Here is a 15,028-nt window from a genome sequence, read left to right as displayed (position 1 = left end):
TCAGTAAGACTCCAACTACTAACATGGCTAAGACCAAAGAGCTGTCCAAAGACACCAGAGACAAAATTGTAGACATCCACAAGGCTGGAAAGGGCTATGGGGCAACTGCCAAACAGCTTGGAGAAAAAAGATCAACTGTTGGAGCAATTATTAAAAATTGGAAGAAGCTAAACATGACTGTCAATCTCCCTTGGACTGGGGCTCCATGCAAGATCCCACCTCGTGGCGTATCAATGATTCTAAGAAAGGTGAGGAATCAGCCCAGAACTGCACAGGAGGAGCTGGTCAATGACCTGAAGAGAGCTGGCACCACTGTTTCCAATGTTACTGTTTTGTAATACACTAAGACGTCATGGGTTAAAATCATGCATGGCACGGAAGGTTCCCCTGCTTAAATCAGCACACGTCCAGGCCTGTCTTAAGTTTGCCCATTTGGATGATCCAGAGGAGTTATGGGAGAAAGTTATGTGGTCAGATGAGACCAAAATAGAACTTTTTGGTCTTAATTCCACTCGCCGTGTTTGGAGGAAGAAGAATGCTGAGTACCATCCCAAAAACACCGTCCCTACTGTGAAGCATGGGGGTGGAAGCATCATGCTTTGGGGGTGTTTTTCTGCACATGGGATAAGACAACTGCACTGTATTAAGGAGAGGATGACCAGAGCCATATATTGCGAGATTTTGGGGAACAACCTCCTTCCCTCAGTTAGAGCATTGAAGATGGCTCGTGGATGGGTCTAACAACATGGCAATGACCCGAAGCACACAGCCAGGATAACCAAGGAGTGGCTCCATAAGAAGCATATCAAGGTTCTGGAGTGGCCTAGCCAGTCTCCAGACCTAAACCCAATAGAAAATCTTTGGAGGGAGCTCAAACTCCGTGTTTCTCAGCGACAGCCCAGTAACCTGGCTGATCTAGAGAAGATCTGTATGGAGGAGTGTACCAAAATCCCTGCTGCAGTGTGTGCATACGTGGTGAAAAACTACAGGAAACGTTTGACCTCTGTAATTGCAAACAAAGATTACTGTACCAAATATTAACATTGATTTTCACAGGTGTTCAAATACTTATTTGCAGCAGTAACATACAAATAAATTATTAAAAAATCATACATTGTGATTTCCGGATTTTTTTTTTTTTTTTTAGATTATGTCTCTCACAGTGGACATGCACCTAAGATGACAATTTCAGACCCCTCCATGATTTCTAAGTGGGAGAACTTGCAAAATCGCAGGGTGTTCAAATACTTGTTTTCCTCACTGTAGTAATTATCGCAGCAGGCCTAGGCCTAACAAGACTAATTAACCTATAAGCTGCTAAATAATTAAAAATTGGCAAATCTGTGAGGAAGTGCTGTGCACCATCCTTAGATCTACAAAAAAAAAAGAACAAAAAGACCAAAAACTGACAAAGAAGACTTTTTTTTTCCTAAAATGTGGACCTAACAGTCTAATTCACGTATAAATTCCTAAATAATTAAAAATGGGCAAATCTTGGAAGATGTTCTGTGCACCATCCTTAGATATATAAAACAAAACAAACAGAACAAAAACCCATCAGGAATTGACAGAGGAGAAGCATTTTTTTTTTCTAAAGTGTGGACGACAGACTACGACGGAGTATAGACGATGAACCCCGTATTTCTTAAAAAATAAAAAAGACAACAAAATAAGAAGATGAAAGAAAAGGAAATAGACGAAAAGAAAGAAGAAAGATGAAACAAGGAGTAGAAATATGGTTATAACACAAGAGAATATCAACTTTAAAAAAGTTAATTACGAATGTTAAATTGAATTGTTCACACACCTCGGAGTAATTTCTGTTGGTTAATCAGGATTCTGCGCAGCTCATTGAGCCAAGCCATTTTTACCTCCACTGTAGGAGCCTGGGAGAAAACAAACATTACGTTCTGTCACAAACACAGCTTTTGCCACTTTTCATTTTAACCACAGTCCAGCTATTGTATAACCAGTGCTTCTTTTCCATCTATATGACACTGTATTCTAAATCAAACTGCTGAAAGTGTTTAAAGTGAAATAACTAAATTATCACTGAGGTAATAAGTGGTAACATTTATTATTCTTACCTGAACTATGTAGACTTCCTCCCTGCCACTGTACCAGATCTCAAATTTTTTAACATCCCCTTTGACGTTTTCTGTGATTCCTACAGCTGTCATCTACCAAGAGAAATACAGTGTTTATACACAGAGACATATGAGGAAAAAAAAACACACACACACACACAATTACAAGACACACATCAATTTGCACATCTGTCCTGTCAAAGCAGAGACATTCACACAAACACACCTCCGGTGTGCGGCTGCTTCCTGCCAACATCCTCAATAACAAATCAGCAGCAGGCAGCTGTTAGAGTGACGCCATTCATACCAACACATCCTGCACACAACCTTTAGGTGACTCATGGAAATGGATTTATAAAGAAAGAACGTGCAGCGGCAAGGTGCAACTCTCATGCACACTTTATGTGCACACATGGTTTGTTGTAGTGATCTGAGCACCAGCTAATAAGAGAGAATGAGTATGAATCCGACTGCTCGGATAGGCTCCAGCCATGACCCTTGTTTGGAGTAAGTGGGTATAGAAAATGGATGGATGGATGTCACCCTGTATGTATGTATCATTTGTTATGGTGCACCGATTATGATCTGGAATCTATCACTATTCTAAATCGAAGTAGCATGTCTGACTACACAAAATGGTAATCACAGGCTGATGCCAACCACAGTCAAGGTGACCGTATACAGTCAGGTCCAACAGTACTTCATTCAAAGAAGCAGAAATAAGTCCTGTATTGATCCCAGTGGTGGGCACAGTTCCGATAATCTGATAACCGATAATTATCAAAGCTAATGTTTTCATTATCGGATTATCTTTTTAGATAACTTTAATAACTATTATTGGACTAATTATCTTGCGATAAATTTTTGTCTGATAATTTTTAGACTGATAACGTGGTAAATAAAATTGAACAGCTACAAATATTTATAAAACCTAAAATCAGTTGAGCACCTACCTGTTAAATGTTTCATAGCTAATGTGTAGTTCTACCCTCTGCAAAACAGAGAAGAGCTGCTTTAAGAAGAAACCGTTCCATCCTCTGTAGACAAAGGAGAACTGGTCTAAAAAAAAATTAAAACTCATTTCTCTTAACCCAACACTGATATGTGAGCAATATCACCCAAGTCATCCAGAGGCATACATTTTTAACTTATGGTTCAACTTTTAACCAAACTAATGTTGGACAAGTTATTTAAATTAATGTCATGTCTGACGTTTAGTGAAAATATCAGATATATGTTTTAGTTTTAAAGTAATGCGCTAATTTTTAAGGTTTTAGTGTCCAGCAGTGCATTATGGGTAGGCTAGGGTAATCTCAGTACATTCACAACATGAGAAATGCATTTCAGACACTCTGATCAGGCTCCACGGACAACAGCATTAAACTCTAGTCTATTCACAAGAGTTTTAGGCACAATATAAAAATAGTTTTATGTTGCGATATTAACGGTGTTGTCTGTGTGCAGCAGTTAAAGTGCAGCCCGATCACAGCGTCTCAGTGCAGTTCTCAATGTTACTGAGATCTCACAGCGTGGCGACCTCTCCGAGGTTTTGTGGGATTTGAAATGTCAATAGGGCGAATAGCCAACATTTATGTGTCAAGACAATATTGAGTGCACGTATTACAATATCATAAAATGTGCGCACATTCTCTCCATATGCAAAACATTTTGCAGTGACACTTCCAGGGCTCTGTAAAAAGCCTATTTTTACAAATAAAAAAAATGGAATATTTTACAAAAGCACATTTATCTGTAAACACCAATACACAACACACATCACATTAACGTGTTGGTTTACATAATGAATGACTGAACCAATCAGTGTTTAGCAGAGGCACATTTTACCCAGAATCCTTTGCGATCTGTCTGTGTTTGTTACAAAACCTCAGAATTAGTGCATTATTCAACATTAAAAGATATATGTTATATTTTAATATATGTTATATTTTAACTTTGTACAAATGACAGAATTGACATTAATGGAGTTATTCTATCGGTATTAATGTTATTTATAAATCAAAACCATAAGTCAGCACTGCTTTATTTTCCAAGACCTCCGCCTGACCGGAGCATTGTGATTGGTAGAGAGCTGGGCTTTGTGGCTGCTCTCAGGTCTCATCTGTGCTGGAAGCCATGTGGTAAACAAAAGCTTCCAGCAGGAGGCAAGATGTTCAAAGACAGAAGGGTGGGCTCATGGTCACTTTTGTTGTTACCAGAAGCGATCGTGGTGTTAAATCTCAAATTCAGTTTATTAGTAGTTGCAAATGTACCAGAGACAATACTGGAATTCAGGCCCGGCGCTAGAAAAAAAATATTAAGGGGGCGATGAGTATATCACAGGGGGCGGGGTCGCCCACCCCCCCAAAAAAAAGTACGCACTGGAGTGTACGTGCCTCTGAGTGTGCGTAATGAATTGGGTGCGCTCCTAGAAAGCTCGTGTATTTAGGCTATACCATTGTAAGAGACTGACTAAGAGTTAAGAGTGATGACAGTATTTTTTAATTATTATTTGAACGTATAGACCCTCGGTCAAGTGATCTCCTGCATACCACAAAACCAAACCAACAACTGATCTGAGAAACAACACGAGACAGTAGATTAACCCCACATACAGCCCTCCATCACAAGCGCAAACACAGCGCAATTGGGCATGACAGTCACACAACGGGTCAAAGATAAACCTTTCATGTAGATACACAGTGGTCCCTCATTTATCGCGGGAGTTACGTTCTAAAAATAGCCCGCAATAGGCGAAATCCACGAAGTAGACAGCGTTATTTTTTACAATTATTATAGACGTTTTAAGGCTGTAAAACCCCTCACTACACACTTTATACACTTTTCTCAAACAGGCATTAACATTTTCTCACTTTTCTCTCATTTGTAAACACTCTCAAAGTTCAAACCTTAGTAGAAAAATAAGACCAACCTGTTTTCAGGCCCAAACATTTGTTTGAGAAATAAAAATAGAACGTTTTCCTATAAATAATTATGATGGCTTTTAGAACTAATGAATTTAATTTTAACGATCAACCTACGAGGTTGGACACATAAGAAATTATTAATAGTGACTGACCAGTATTTCATAGTTCCTCTGATCGTGCCTCTTCGTCGTGGCGCCGCTCCGCTGAAGGCCTCGCTGCAGGTGTCTTTTTAGGAGTGAAGAACACAGTTATGGGTAGTTGTTGGCGCTCTTTTTTGTTCTGGGCAAGAAGATTCTTATAAACAGCAAACCACAATGCGCGTACTCTCCCTTCGCGGTGCCGCAACAGGTGTCCCGTCATCTCGACAGAACACCGGCCTGCTTGATGAGGACGCAGAGCACAATGCACTGTAAAAAAAAAAAAAAAAAAACATGCAAAATTGGACTAAAAAAATCCGCAAAACTGCGAGGCGCTATATTTTCCAGTATTTCTTTTTCTTTCTTTTTTATTTTTATTTTTGATAACTCTCACATCCGAAGGGGTGAGGTTGATGACGTGAAGGGGCGTCGCCCCCAAACGCCCACTCGTGGCGCCGGGTCCGCTGGAATTTATCGGTTATCTGTAACTTCCGCTACATTTTTGGGTGGTTTATCGTTTTATCTTTATCCAAGATAACTTTTCAGTTATCTGATTATCTGTTATCGAAGTTAATTTTTTGGTTATCTGTGCCCACCACTGATTGATCCTGAGGCCTGTTGGTGTTGGTGCTTATTCCTGGATTTCATAGCGTGAAGCAGGTGAACTGGGGCACAAACAACATACATGAATATTCTACACACAGACAGGTACCCTGACTGGGAATCAAACCCAAGTCTACATGTTGGTCGACCAAATAGTGCATGAACCATTTTCTGTAGTATAAGTCGCACCTGCCAAAAAAAAAAAAAAAAAACACATCTTGAAAAGGGAGAACAAAAACATATACAAGTCACACCAGAGTGAACTTTTTCTGTGATTTTCTGTGCTCTTCAACATTTTTTTGTGTGTGCATTTGTGGTGTGTGCATTGTTTTAGTATATGTTTTTTTTATTATAGGCATTTATTCTTTTATCATTTGAGTTTATTTTTTTAGTGCTTTGATTCCTGGAAAAGTCTTATACAAATAGTTGTTATATAATAATATTATTACTAAAAAAAAATTGTAATTTTGCAGGATACAAATTGCACCAGAGTATAAGCTGTAGGGGTCTCCAAAATTAGTAAATAAAATAAAATAATAATAATTAATCTTATAGTCCAGAAAACGTGGTACTTCGATTTTGCACAAATACTCTCTTCATTTTCACAGCCCATGTAACTGACAAATTAAATGTGTGGATTTTTTTTTAATAAAAAAATCTTCACTTTCTCAGTGGAGTTGAGCTACCAATCTATAAACCTGGGTTTGACTCCTGGTCATGCTATCTGTCTATGTCCTGGGACAAGGGACTTCGTCTGCATTGTACCAGTCCACCAACCTGTCAGTGATTTTTGGTTTTGGCTGGCAAAGTACCGTGTTGTACACACTCATTCACTTCATGCTACAGAATGCTGGTGATAAGCACCATCTTGTTGGTCACTTTTTTCTAAAAACAAGTCGGAGAATGTATAAAAATGCAGTTTTTTTTCTGGAAACACGTAACCACGCTCAACCAAAATAAACACCAACCTTCAGACAATGCTTGAAGCTGTAAGATGGTGTCTTGTTAGCACTGTCTCCGTGCTCCTCCCTGCGTTTGCAGAAGAGCAGAGCTCTCTCGTACAAGAAGAGGTGCCTCTGCATAGGCTTGAAGCGAGCCAGGTCCTTCATGCGCGTGGGACCTTTTTTATGGCTGATCCACACACTGAAGGAACCCTGCATCAACACACGGCCCAGCTCGCACAGATCTCCCTGCGCACAGCGACAGGAACATTTCTTTCACATTTACTTCAAATGGATATTAGATCATGTTAGCACAAAATAACCACATCAGGAAGCTCCCCAGGACCCACTGTGTTCACCTCATATCCTGTGATGGCTATCTGATGCATGGAGTCATTTACTGATTTGAGTAGATCCAGCATTGCTGTTAGCGCCCCCTGCAGTTCAGAGGCCCCCTCACAATCTGTACAATATTTCAGGAGCTCCTGAAAGACAAAGGGCATGCACTTGCAAATAAATGAAAATCTGAAAGAAAAAAAACCCCTACCTGTCAGCAAGCAGCATCTTTAATCAACTCCTGATGCCTGAAACTACTCTGAGAATGTTATTTATAGTGGAGCACTCTTGTTTGTTAAATATTTTAATAGTGATGCAAAAATGCTTGACAGCAGACAGCGGTATTAGAAAAAAATGGGATCTGGACTGTGTTTTATATAGCGCTTTTCAATCTGCATCAGACAGAGTGCTTTACACATCAATGTTTCACATTCTGTGCTCACTGCAAAGCTGCTGCTATACAAGGCACCCACTACACACCGGGAGGAACTCGGGGATTAAGGACCTTCCCCAAGGGCCTAGTGATTTTCTGGTCAGGCTGGGATTTGAACTGAGGATCCTCTGGTCTCAAGTCCAACACTTTACCACTAGACCAGGGGTCGGCAACCTATGGCACACGTGCCACTGCTGGCACGCGGCGGCATAATCACTGGCACGCACAACACCGGACCAGCATCAGCAAAAAAAAAAAAAAAATCTGAGTGACAGCACGATCTTCCAACCGCATTCGCTCCACAGCGCTCTGCAACCAGCTCCCACCCACTTTTCTAGAGACCCATGTGTAAAATTAGCCTAACGTGCATCAAAATCAAAGTTACCTGATAGCGTTACAAGTGCAGAGATGACAGAGCCTCCGGCTAAATAAACTAAAGCTAGGGCATTCCAGCCCTCCTGGACGGAATAATATGGTTTTGTTTTCGTCAAAGATCGCACTGTATGTACCTTGTGCTGTGACAACATTGTGTGCCAAACATCCAGCTTTAAGTTGCATTTCGAGATGAAACATCAGAAGACATATAAAGACCCGGCCGATAGAGCCAAAACCATCAAACGTGCAGTGGCCAGGTATGGGAAACAATCCAGCTCTCTTAAAGTGTTTGCGAACACCCAAGGCCATGTCACAGAAGCCAGTTATAATCTGGCTAATTGCATCGCTAAACATGGGAAGCCTTTTACTGATGGGAGTACATAAAGGAGGCTTTTCTCAGCTGCGCAGAGACTCTTTTTGACAACTTGCTCAACAAAGACACCATCAAAACCCAGATAAAGGACATGCCCACGTCAGCTCGTACTGTTCAGCGACGCATCGATGAAATGGCAAGTGATGTTAAATCCCAACAAACGGAGGAACTGAAAGATGCTAATGTTTTTAGCCTAGCCCTTGATGAGAGTGTGGACGTTAATGACATCCCACGATTGGCTGTCATTGCAAGATACTGCGATACAACCGTGAGAGAAGAACTCTGCTGTTTGCAGCCCATGCCGGACACAACTAGAGGCGAGTACGTAGCCACGGTGATTATGCAACATTTTGAGGAGAGAGGAGTTGATATGAGGAAGGTGTTTGCTGTAACTACAGACGGCGCTCCCTCCATGGTCGGGAAGCAGAAGGGAGCCGTCAAACTAATTGAAGACAATTCGGCCACCCCGTCATGAAGCTCCACTGCATAATTCACCAGGAAAACCTGTGTGCAAAAATGTCCAATTCAGATCTCAATGATGTCATGGCTACGGTGGCAAAGGTGATTAACTTCCTCGTCAAACGATCTGCACTGACACACCAACAGTTTCGATCCCTGCTCGAGGAAATGGACAGTGTATACACAGATCTCCCTCTCCACTCGGCAGTGAGATGGCTGAGCTGTGGAAAAGTTCTGGAGCGCTTTGTCAGCTGCATCGATGGCATCAAGGTGTTTCTGGCTGAGAAGGGGCAACATTATCTGCAACTGGAGGACGAGAAGTGGATTGTGAAACTTTTGTTTCTTGCGGACATCACCGGGTACCTCAACGAGCTCAATCTCAGGCTGCAAGGTGCAGGACAAACTGTTTTGGACATGTTTGAAACACGGGCTGCTTTTGTTGCCAAGCTTGCAGTATTCTCAGGTGACATTGCGTCCTCCGCCTTCCACTACTTCCGACACTTGAGGGAGTTGTCCTCACAACGCAACATCAGCACCGCTGAAATAGCCGAATACATGCGTGAGCTGGAGGCGGAGTTCACGACCCGCTTTGTGGATTTTAAACGGTACGGTCCGATGTTCTCCTTCTTGATCAAGCCTGACAGCTTTGATGGACATGACCTGGACGCAGCTCTGATCGACTGATGGATGTACAGGACGTGGAGATGCAGCTGATAGAGCTGAAGAGCTCATCACTGTGGGTGACGACATTTGCAGAGCTCCGAAAGCAGTTGGAATCCACCCCTGTGCAACAGCATGGAGCCTGCATCCTCGCATGCTGGACGTCTGCACCAGAGAAGTTCAGCTGTCTCAAGAACATTGCATTGGCCCTCTTGTCAGTGTTCGGCTCAACATACCTGTGTGAGCAGGTATTTTCGCACATGAAAAGTGTGCTCAGCCCCATCCGCAGCCGTTTGACGACGGACTATTCTGAGGCATGTTTACAATTAAAAGTGACAAACTACGAACCCCAGATAAAAAAGCTCAGCCAAGAAAAGCAAGGACAGGGATCACACTGACTGGTAGGCAAGATATATTAATTGAGACATAGCCTATGATTTATTTTAGTCTCAGCCCACACTGATTAGTTAAATACGTTGCTGTTTGCTTATATAAAATGTGTGGCCGTTTCGTTTGTGATGCATTTTTATTCGTCATTGGCCTTTGTTAAAATGATTTATGAGAGGTTTATTTAATTGTTGATTCATAAGATGTTAATAATAAGAAGTTTATATATATAAAAAAGATTAATACAGTAAGATTATATGTGAGCACACACACACACACACACACACACGGGTGCATGAGGGTCCTCCTCAGCATCACAGAGGAGAAAACAGAGACAGAGAAGTTGAATCATTCAGAGAAAAAAACAAAAAAAAACAAATCCAACTATCAGTTCTATTGGGTTATAAAATCATCTGGTTATCATAGTCTTTGGTAGATGTATTTTTTGCTGTTTACTGTTTTTTTTACATTGATTTTGGAGCAGATTATAGACCTACAAGCAAAATGTGAAATTGTGTCTGAGCACAACAGTCTATCTGTAAGGAATACTCATATGCATGCCTATGTAAAATAAAATTCCAAATTTGTTGAACGTATTCTGAAACTCCTCAAATAGACCATTCCTCTGCAGATGATCAGTTAGCTTGAATGTATTCCTGTAGTTTGTGTCATTTTTACCATTATTGTTGATAGTGGCATGCTCATTGACTAGAAAATTTGAAATTGGCACTCAGTGTCTCAAAGGTTGCCGACCCCTGCGCTAGACCATCACCTTTTTTGTTTTGTTGTTATTGTTGTGTTGTGTTTTCTTTTTTTGGGGGGGGGGGGGGGGGGGGGGCTACAGTAGATGGGTGCTGCTGCAGATTGAATGAATGTCCATGCATCAGTTTCAAGGCATTTGGGGGCCCAAAGCAAAATGGACTTGGAGGCCCCCTGCCCCTCCACACCTCACCATCCCACCCTATCTGCCCAAAGCCTACACAAACCACAGCATAGACACACTGTTTATGCTCACACTTTATATCAATAAAATATTTCTTTGACAGTGCATTTGAACATTTGCAAAAATCCCATCACCATCCCATAATAACTAACATATAAAGAGAGCGCAAATTCTGTAGTACTACAAAATCCAAAATACTTCAAAAAATGTTCACAGTAACTAAATCAAACATACTTTAATAATGTTATTAAAAATAAGTTGTTAACTTAAGGGGGAGGAGATATCATAGATGATGTTTGTATGTCTACATGAGTCCTTGGGTGTTATGCTCATAAGACTCCAGCAGAGGGAGATGCGAGACCAAGGAAGTTGAGCGTGGTTCAGTAGATTACTTTTTGGGGAAACTACTTTTTGGGAAACTAAGTATGTACTTTGGGAAACGAGTGGACATTAATCATTTATGAAGATGCAACACTGTTAATATAACACAGCCAGGCAAGTAGCTAACATAAACATTATATTTGTTAACATGTAGGCCTAATTTATCCAATCTAAATTATCACTTACCACTGTTCTGTTTTTTTCTTACTCTTCCATTCTTTTCTTTCTTTTCTGGCTTCCTGATAGATAACTCCGCTTCATGATTGCTGAAGTCTTGTATTTTGCCGGTGTCCTAAGTCCTGTATCAACTAGTACCCGTCAAGATGAGCACAGAATTTAAAGTGGCGCTGCCACAGTTTGTTGTTGTATAACATTCATAACCAGTCTTTGTCTGGGGGTCCCAGGCCAGGTCGGGGTCTGAGGCAATTGATCACTTTGCTTGCCTTGTAGCAACGGGCCTGTGCATCAATGCAGCTGTGGAGTCTAGTGTGTGTGTGTGTGTGTGTGTGTGTGTGTGTGTGTGTGTGTGTGTGTGTGTGTGTGTGTGTGTGTGTGTGTGTGTGTGTGTGTGTGTGTGTGTGTGTGGGTGGGGGGGGGCGTAATAACCTTAAGCAGCAGCTGGTATTTGGTGAGGCGTTGGACTGGCTTTAACAAGTAGGAATCTAGGCCAAGTTTGTGCTCCAGCTTTTTTTGACACTCCTTAAAAAAGAAACATCACAAACAATGAGTGCAATATCTTTGAACAAGACATCAGCATTTTGTAACGTTGAATGCCAAACTCTGCTCTGATTTCATTAGGTCTGGTCAGGAAATGTGTGCTGCTCCATGGTGCCATGTGCCATCACATTCATCACATGGCAGAACCACCCTGGATCCTGATTGACAACTACCCAGGAAGACACCTGATCCAGCCCCACCTCTGAAGTAGCCTGGTGAAATGTGGGTGTTCCCTTGGCCTTTTACAGTAACTGGGATTCTCAAAACTGAGGCAACAGTCCAACAAAAAGAAAATTATCATGACATTTGATCATTTAATACCCTGATTATGTATGTGCGCTCAAGCAGGTGCCACCAGGGGGTGTTTTAAGGCTGTAGTGTAGTAGTGTAGACCGTACACCACTGTACCCAAAGAGTTTCACTCTACATGTGATTGCAAAATGTTATATAGATTTGCAGAACCTTTGTCTATCATTCATTAGGTGAAGGGTTCAGTGTGAAGTAGCTCCTTATATCGTCTGCTGGCTGGAAAAACTGGAAACCACACTTACAGTAGTGTTCAGAATAATAGTAGTGCTATATGACTAAAAAGATTAATCCAGGTTTTGAGTATATTTCCTATTGTTACATGAGAAACAAGGTACCAGTAGATTCAGTAGATTCTCACAAATCCAACAAGACCAAGCATTCATGATATGCACACTCTTAAGGCTATGAAATTGGGCTATTAGTAAAAAGAAAAAAAGTAAGAAAAGGGGGTGTTCACAATAATAGTAGCATCTGCTGTTGACGCTACAAACTCAAAACTATTATGTTCAAACTGCTTTTTTAGCAATCTTGTGAATCACTAAACTAGTATTTAGTTGTATAACCAGTTTTTCATGATTTCTTCACATCTGTGAGGCATGGAGTCAACCAATCTGTGGCACCTTTCAGCTGTTATTCCACTCCAAGATTCTTTAACAACATTCCACAATTCATTCATATTTCTTGGTTTTGCTTCAGAAACAGCTTTTTTGATGTCAATACACAAGTTCTCAATTGCATTTAGGTCCGGAGATTGAGCAGGCCACTCCAAAACATTAATTTTGTTGGTTTGTAACCAAGATTTTTCTCATTTACTAGTGTGCTTGGGGTCATTGTCTTGTTGAAACACCCATTTCAAGGGCATGTCCCCTTCAGCACAAGGCAACATGACCTCTGCAAGTATTTTGACATATCCAAACTGATCCATGATACCTGGCATGCGATATATAGGCCCAACACCATAGTAGGAGAAGCATGCCCATATCATGATGCTTGCACCACCATGCTTCACTGTCTTCACTGTGGACTGTGGCTTGAATTCAGAGTTTGGGGGTCATCTCACAAACTGTCTGCGGCCTTTAAACCCAAAAAGAACAATTTTACTCTCATCAGTCCACAAAATATTCCTCCATTTCTCTTTAGGCCAGTTGATGTGTTCTTTAGCAAAATGTAACCTCTTCTGCACATCTTTTATTTAACAGAGGGACTTTGTGGGGGATTCTTGCACATAAATTAGCTTCACACAGGCATCTTCTAACTGTCACAGCACTTACAGGTAACTTCAGACTGTCTTTGATCATCCTGGAGCTGAACAATGGGTGAGCCTTTGCCATTCTGGTTATTCTTCTATCCATTTTGATGGTTGTTTTCCGTTTTCTTCCATGCATCTCTGGTGTTTTTTGTCCATTTTAAAGCATTGGGGATCATTGTAGATGAACAGCCTATAATTTTGTGCACCTGCGTATAAGTTTTCCCCTCTCCAATCAACCTTTTATTCAAACTACGCTGTTCTTCTAAACAATGTCTTGAACGTCCCATTTTCCTCAGGCTTTCAAAGAGAAAAGCATGTTCAACAGGTGCTGGCTTCATCCTTAAATAGGGGACACCTGATTCACACCTGTTTGTTGCACAAAACTGATGAACTCACTGACTGAATGCCACACTACTATTATTGTGAACACCCCCTTTTGTACTTTTTTTTTTTTACTAATAGCCCAATTTCATAGCCTTAAGAATGTGCATATCATGAATGCTTGGTCTTGTTGGATTTGTGAGAATCTACTGAATCTACTGGTACCTTGTTTCCCATGTAACAATAAGAAATATACTCAAAACCTGGACTAATCTTTTAATCACATAGCACTACTATTATTCTGAACACTACTGTAGGTTATAGGTAACATACACATTAACTTAATTTCACACTTAAAAAAGACATTTTATCATCCGTAAGATGTGGGATACCTTCATTACGAACATTAATTTATGAAATCACCACCAGGGGGCATTCATATCATGTAAAAGCAGATGCCATCATCTACAGTTGTGCTCAAAAGATTACATACCCTGGCGGAATTTTTTTTTTTTTTTTTTTACCATTTTTCAGAGAATATGAATAACAAAAACTTTTTTTCACTCATGGTTAGTGGTTGGGTGAAGCCATTTATTGTCAAACAACCAGGTTTACTCTTTTTAAATCATAATGACAACACAAACTACCCCAATGACCCTGATCAAAAGTTTACATACCTCTGTTCTTAATAACATGTATTGCCCACTTTAACATCAATGACAGCGTTTTGTCTTTTGTGGTAGTTGTGGATGAGGCTCTCTGATGGTTAAACTGCCATTGAATATGTTTCAGACTTTATTTACATTAATTACAAAGAAATACAAACAATATGGCACTTTATGGTAAATCTGCATGGAGTAGACAGTTCTCAAAAACTGAGTGACTGTGCAAGAAGTAGAAGAGTGAGGAAAGCCACCAAGACACCCAGACAACCCAGAAGAAGTTATGGGCTTATGTGGCTGTGATTGGAGAAATTATGCGTCACCATTTTGTATCACCAGTTATCCATCTTCATGATGAAGTGGTATAGAGGAGGATTTTCTTAAAAAGAAGACCTGAAAGTTTAGCTACAAATTGCCAGAAGGTACATCTGAGATGCAAGTCTGGATTTGATCTGTTTTGGTGAAAGAAAATCCTTCTCTGCTCTACTCCACTATGAAGCTAAGAGCAGTGATGCAAAATGCAAAGCTTGCACTGTGCACAATTTCTCAAATCACAGCCACATAAGCTACTAACCATGAGAGAGAAAAAAGTTTTTGTGTTGTCATTCATATTTTCTGAAAAATGGCAAAAAAAAAAAAAAAATCTGCCAGGGTATGTAAACGTTTGAGCTCAACTGTATACAAGTATGTGAATTCTGTGTTTTTATTACATTATTTGCAAACTGTGACAA

The 15,028-nt window shown here is 40.6% G+C and overlaps 1 protein-coding gene across 3 annotated transcripts in view; it reads right to left on the bottom strand.

The window, feature by feature from the left end:
• mcf2a (MCF.2 cell line derived transforming sequence a) overlaps positions 1-15,028 on the bottom strand; it is an 88,239-nt gene that overhangs the window by 20,733 nt on the left and 52,478 nt on the right. For all 3 annotated transcript variants that reach the window (XM_034181662.1, XM_034181663.1, XM_034181664.1), the window contains 5 exons: positions 11,646-11,738; positions 7,052-7,177; positions 6,720-6,941; positions 2,088-2,180; positions 1,808-1,886 (listed from right to left, as the gene is read on the bottom strand). In XM_034181662.1, coding sequence (XP_034037553.1) covers positions 1,808-1,886; positions 2,088-2,180; positions 6,720-6,941; positions 7,052-7,177; positions 11,646-11,738 — 613 coding nt within the window. The remainder of the gene's footprint in view (positions 1-1,807; positions 1,887-2,087; positions 2,181-6,719; positions 6,942-7,051; positions 7,178-11,645; positions 11,739-15,028) is intronic.

The sequence above is a fragment of the Thalassophryne amazonica genome, chromosome 11, assembly GCF_902500255.1.
Source record: "Thalassophryne amazonica chromosome 11, fThaAma1.1, whole genome shotgun sequence".
Taxonomy (NCBI): Eukaryota; Metazoa; Chordata; class Actinopteri; order Batrachoidiformes; family Batrachoididae; genus Thalassophryne; species Thalassophryne amazonica.
The sequence above is the reverse complement of the archived record's forward strand: the minus strand, read 5'-3'. Positions and strand labels throughout refer to the sequence as shown.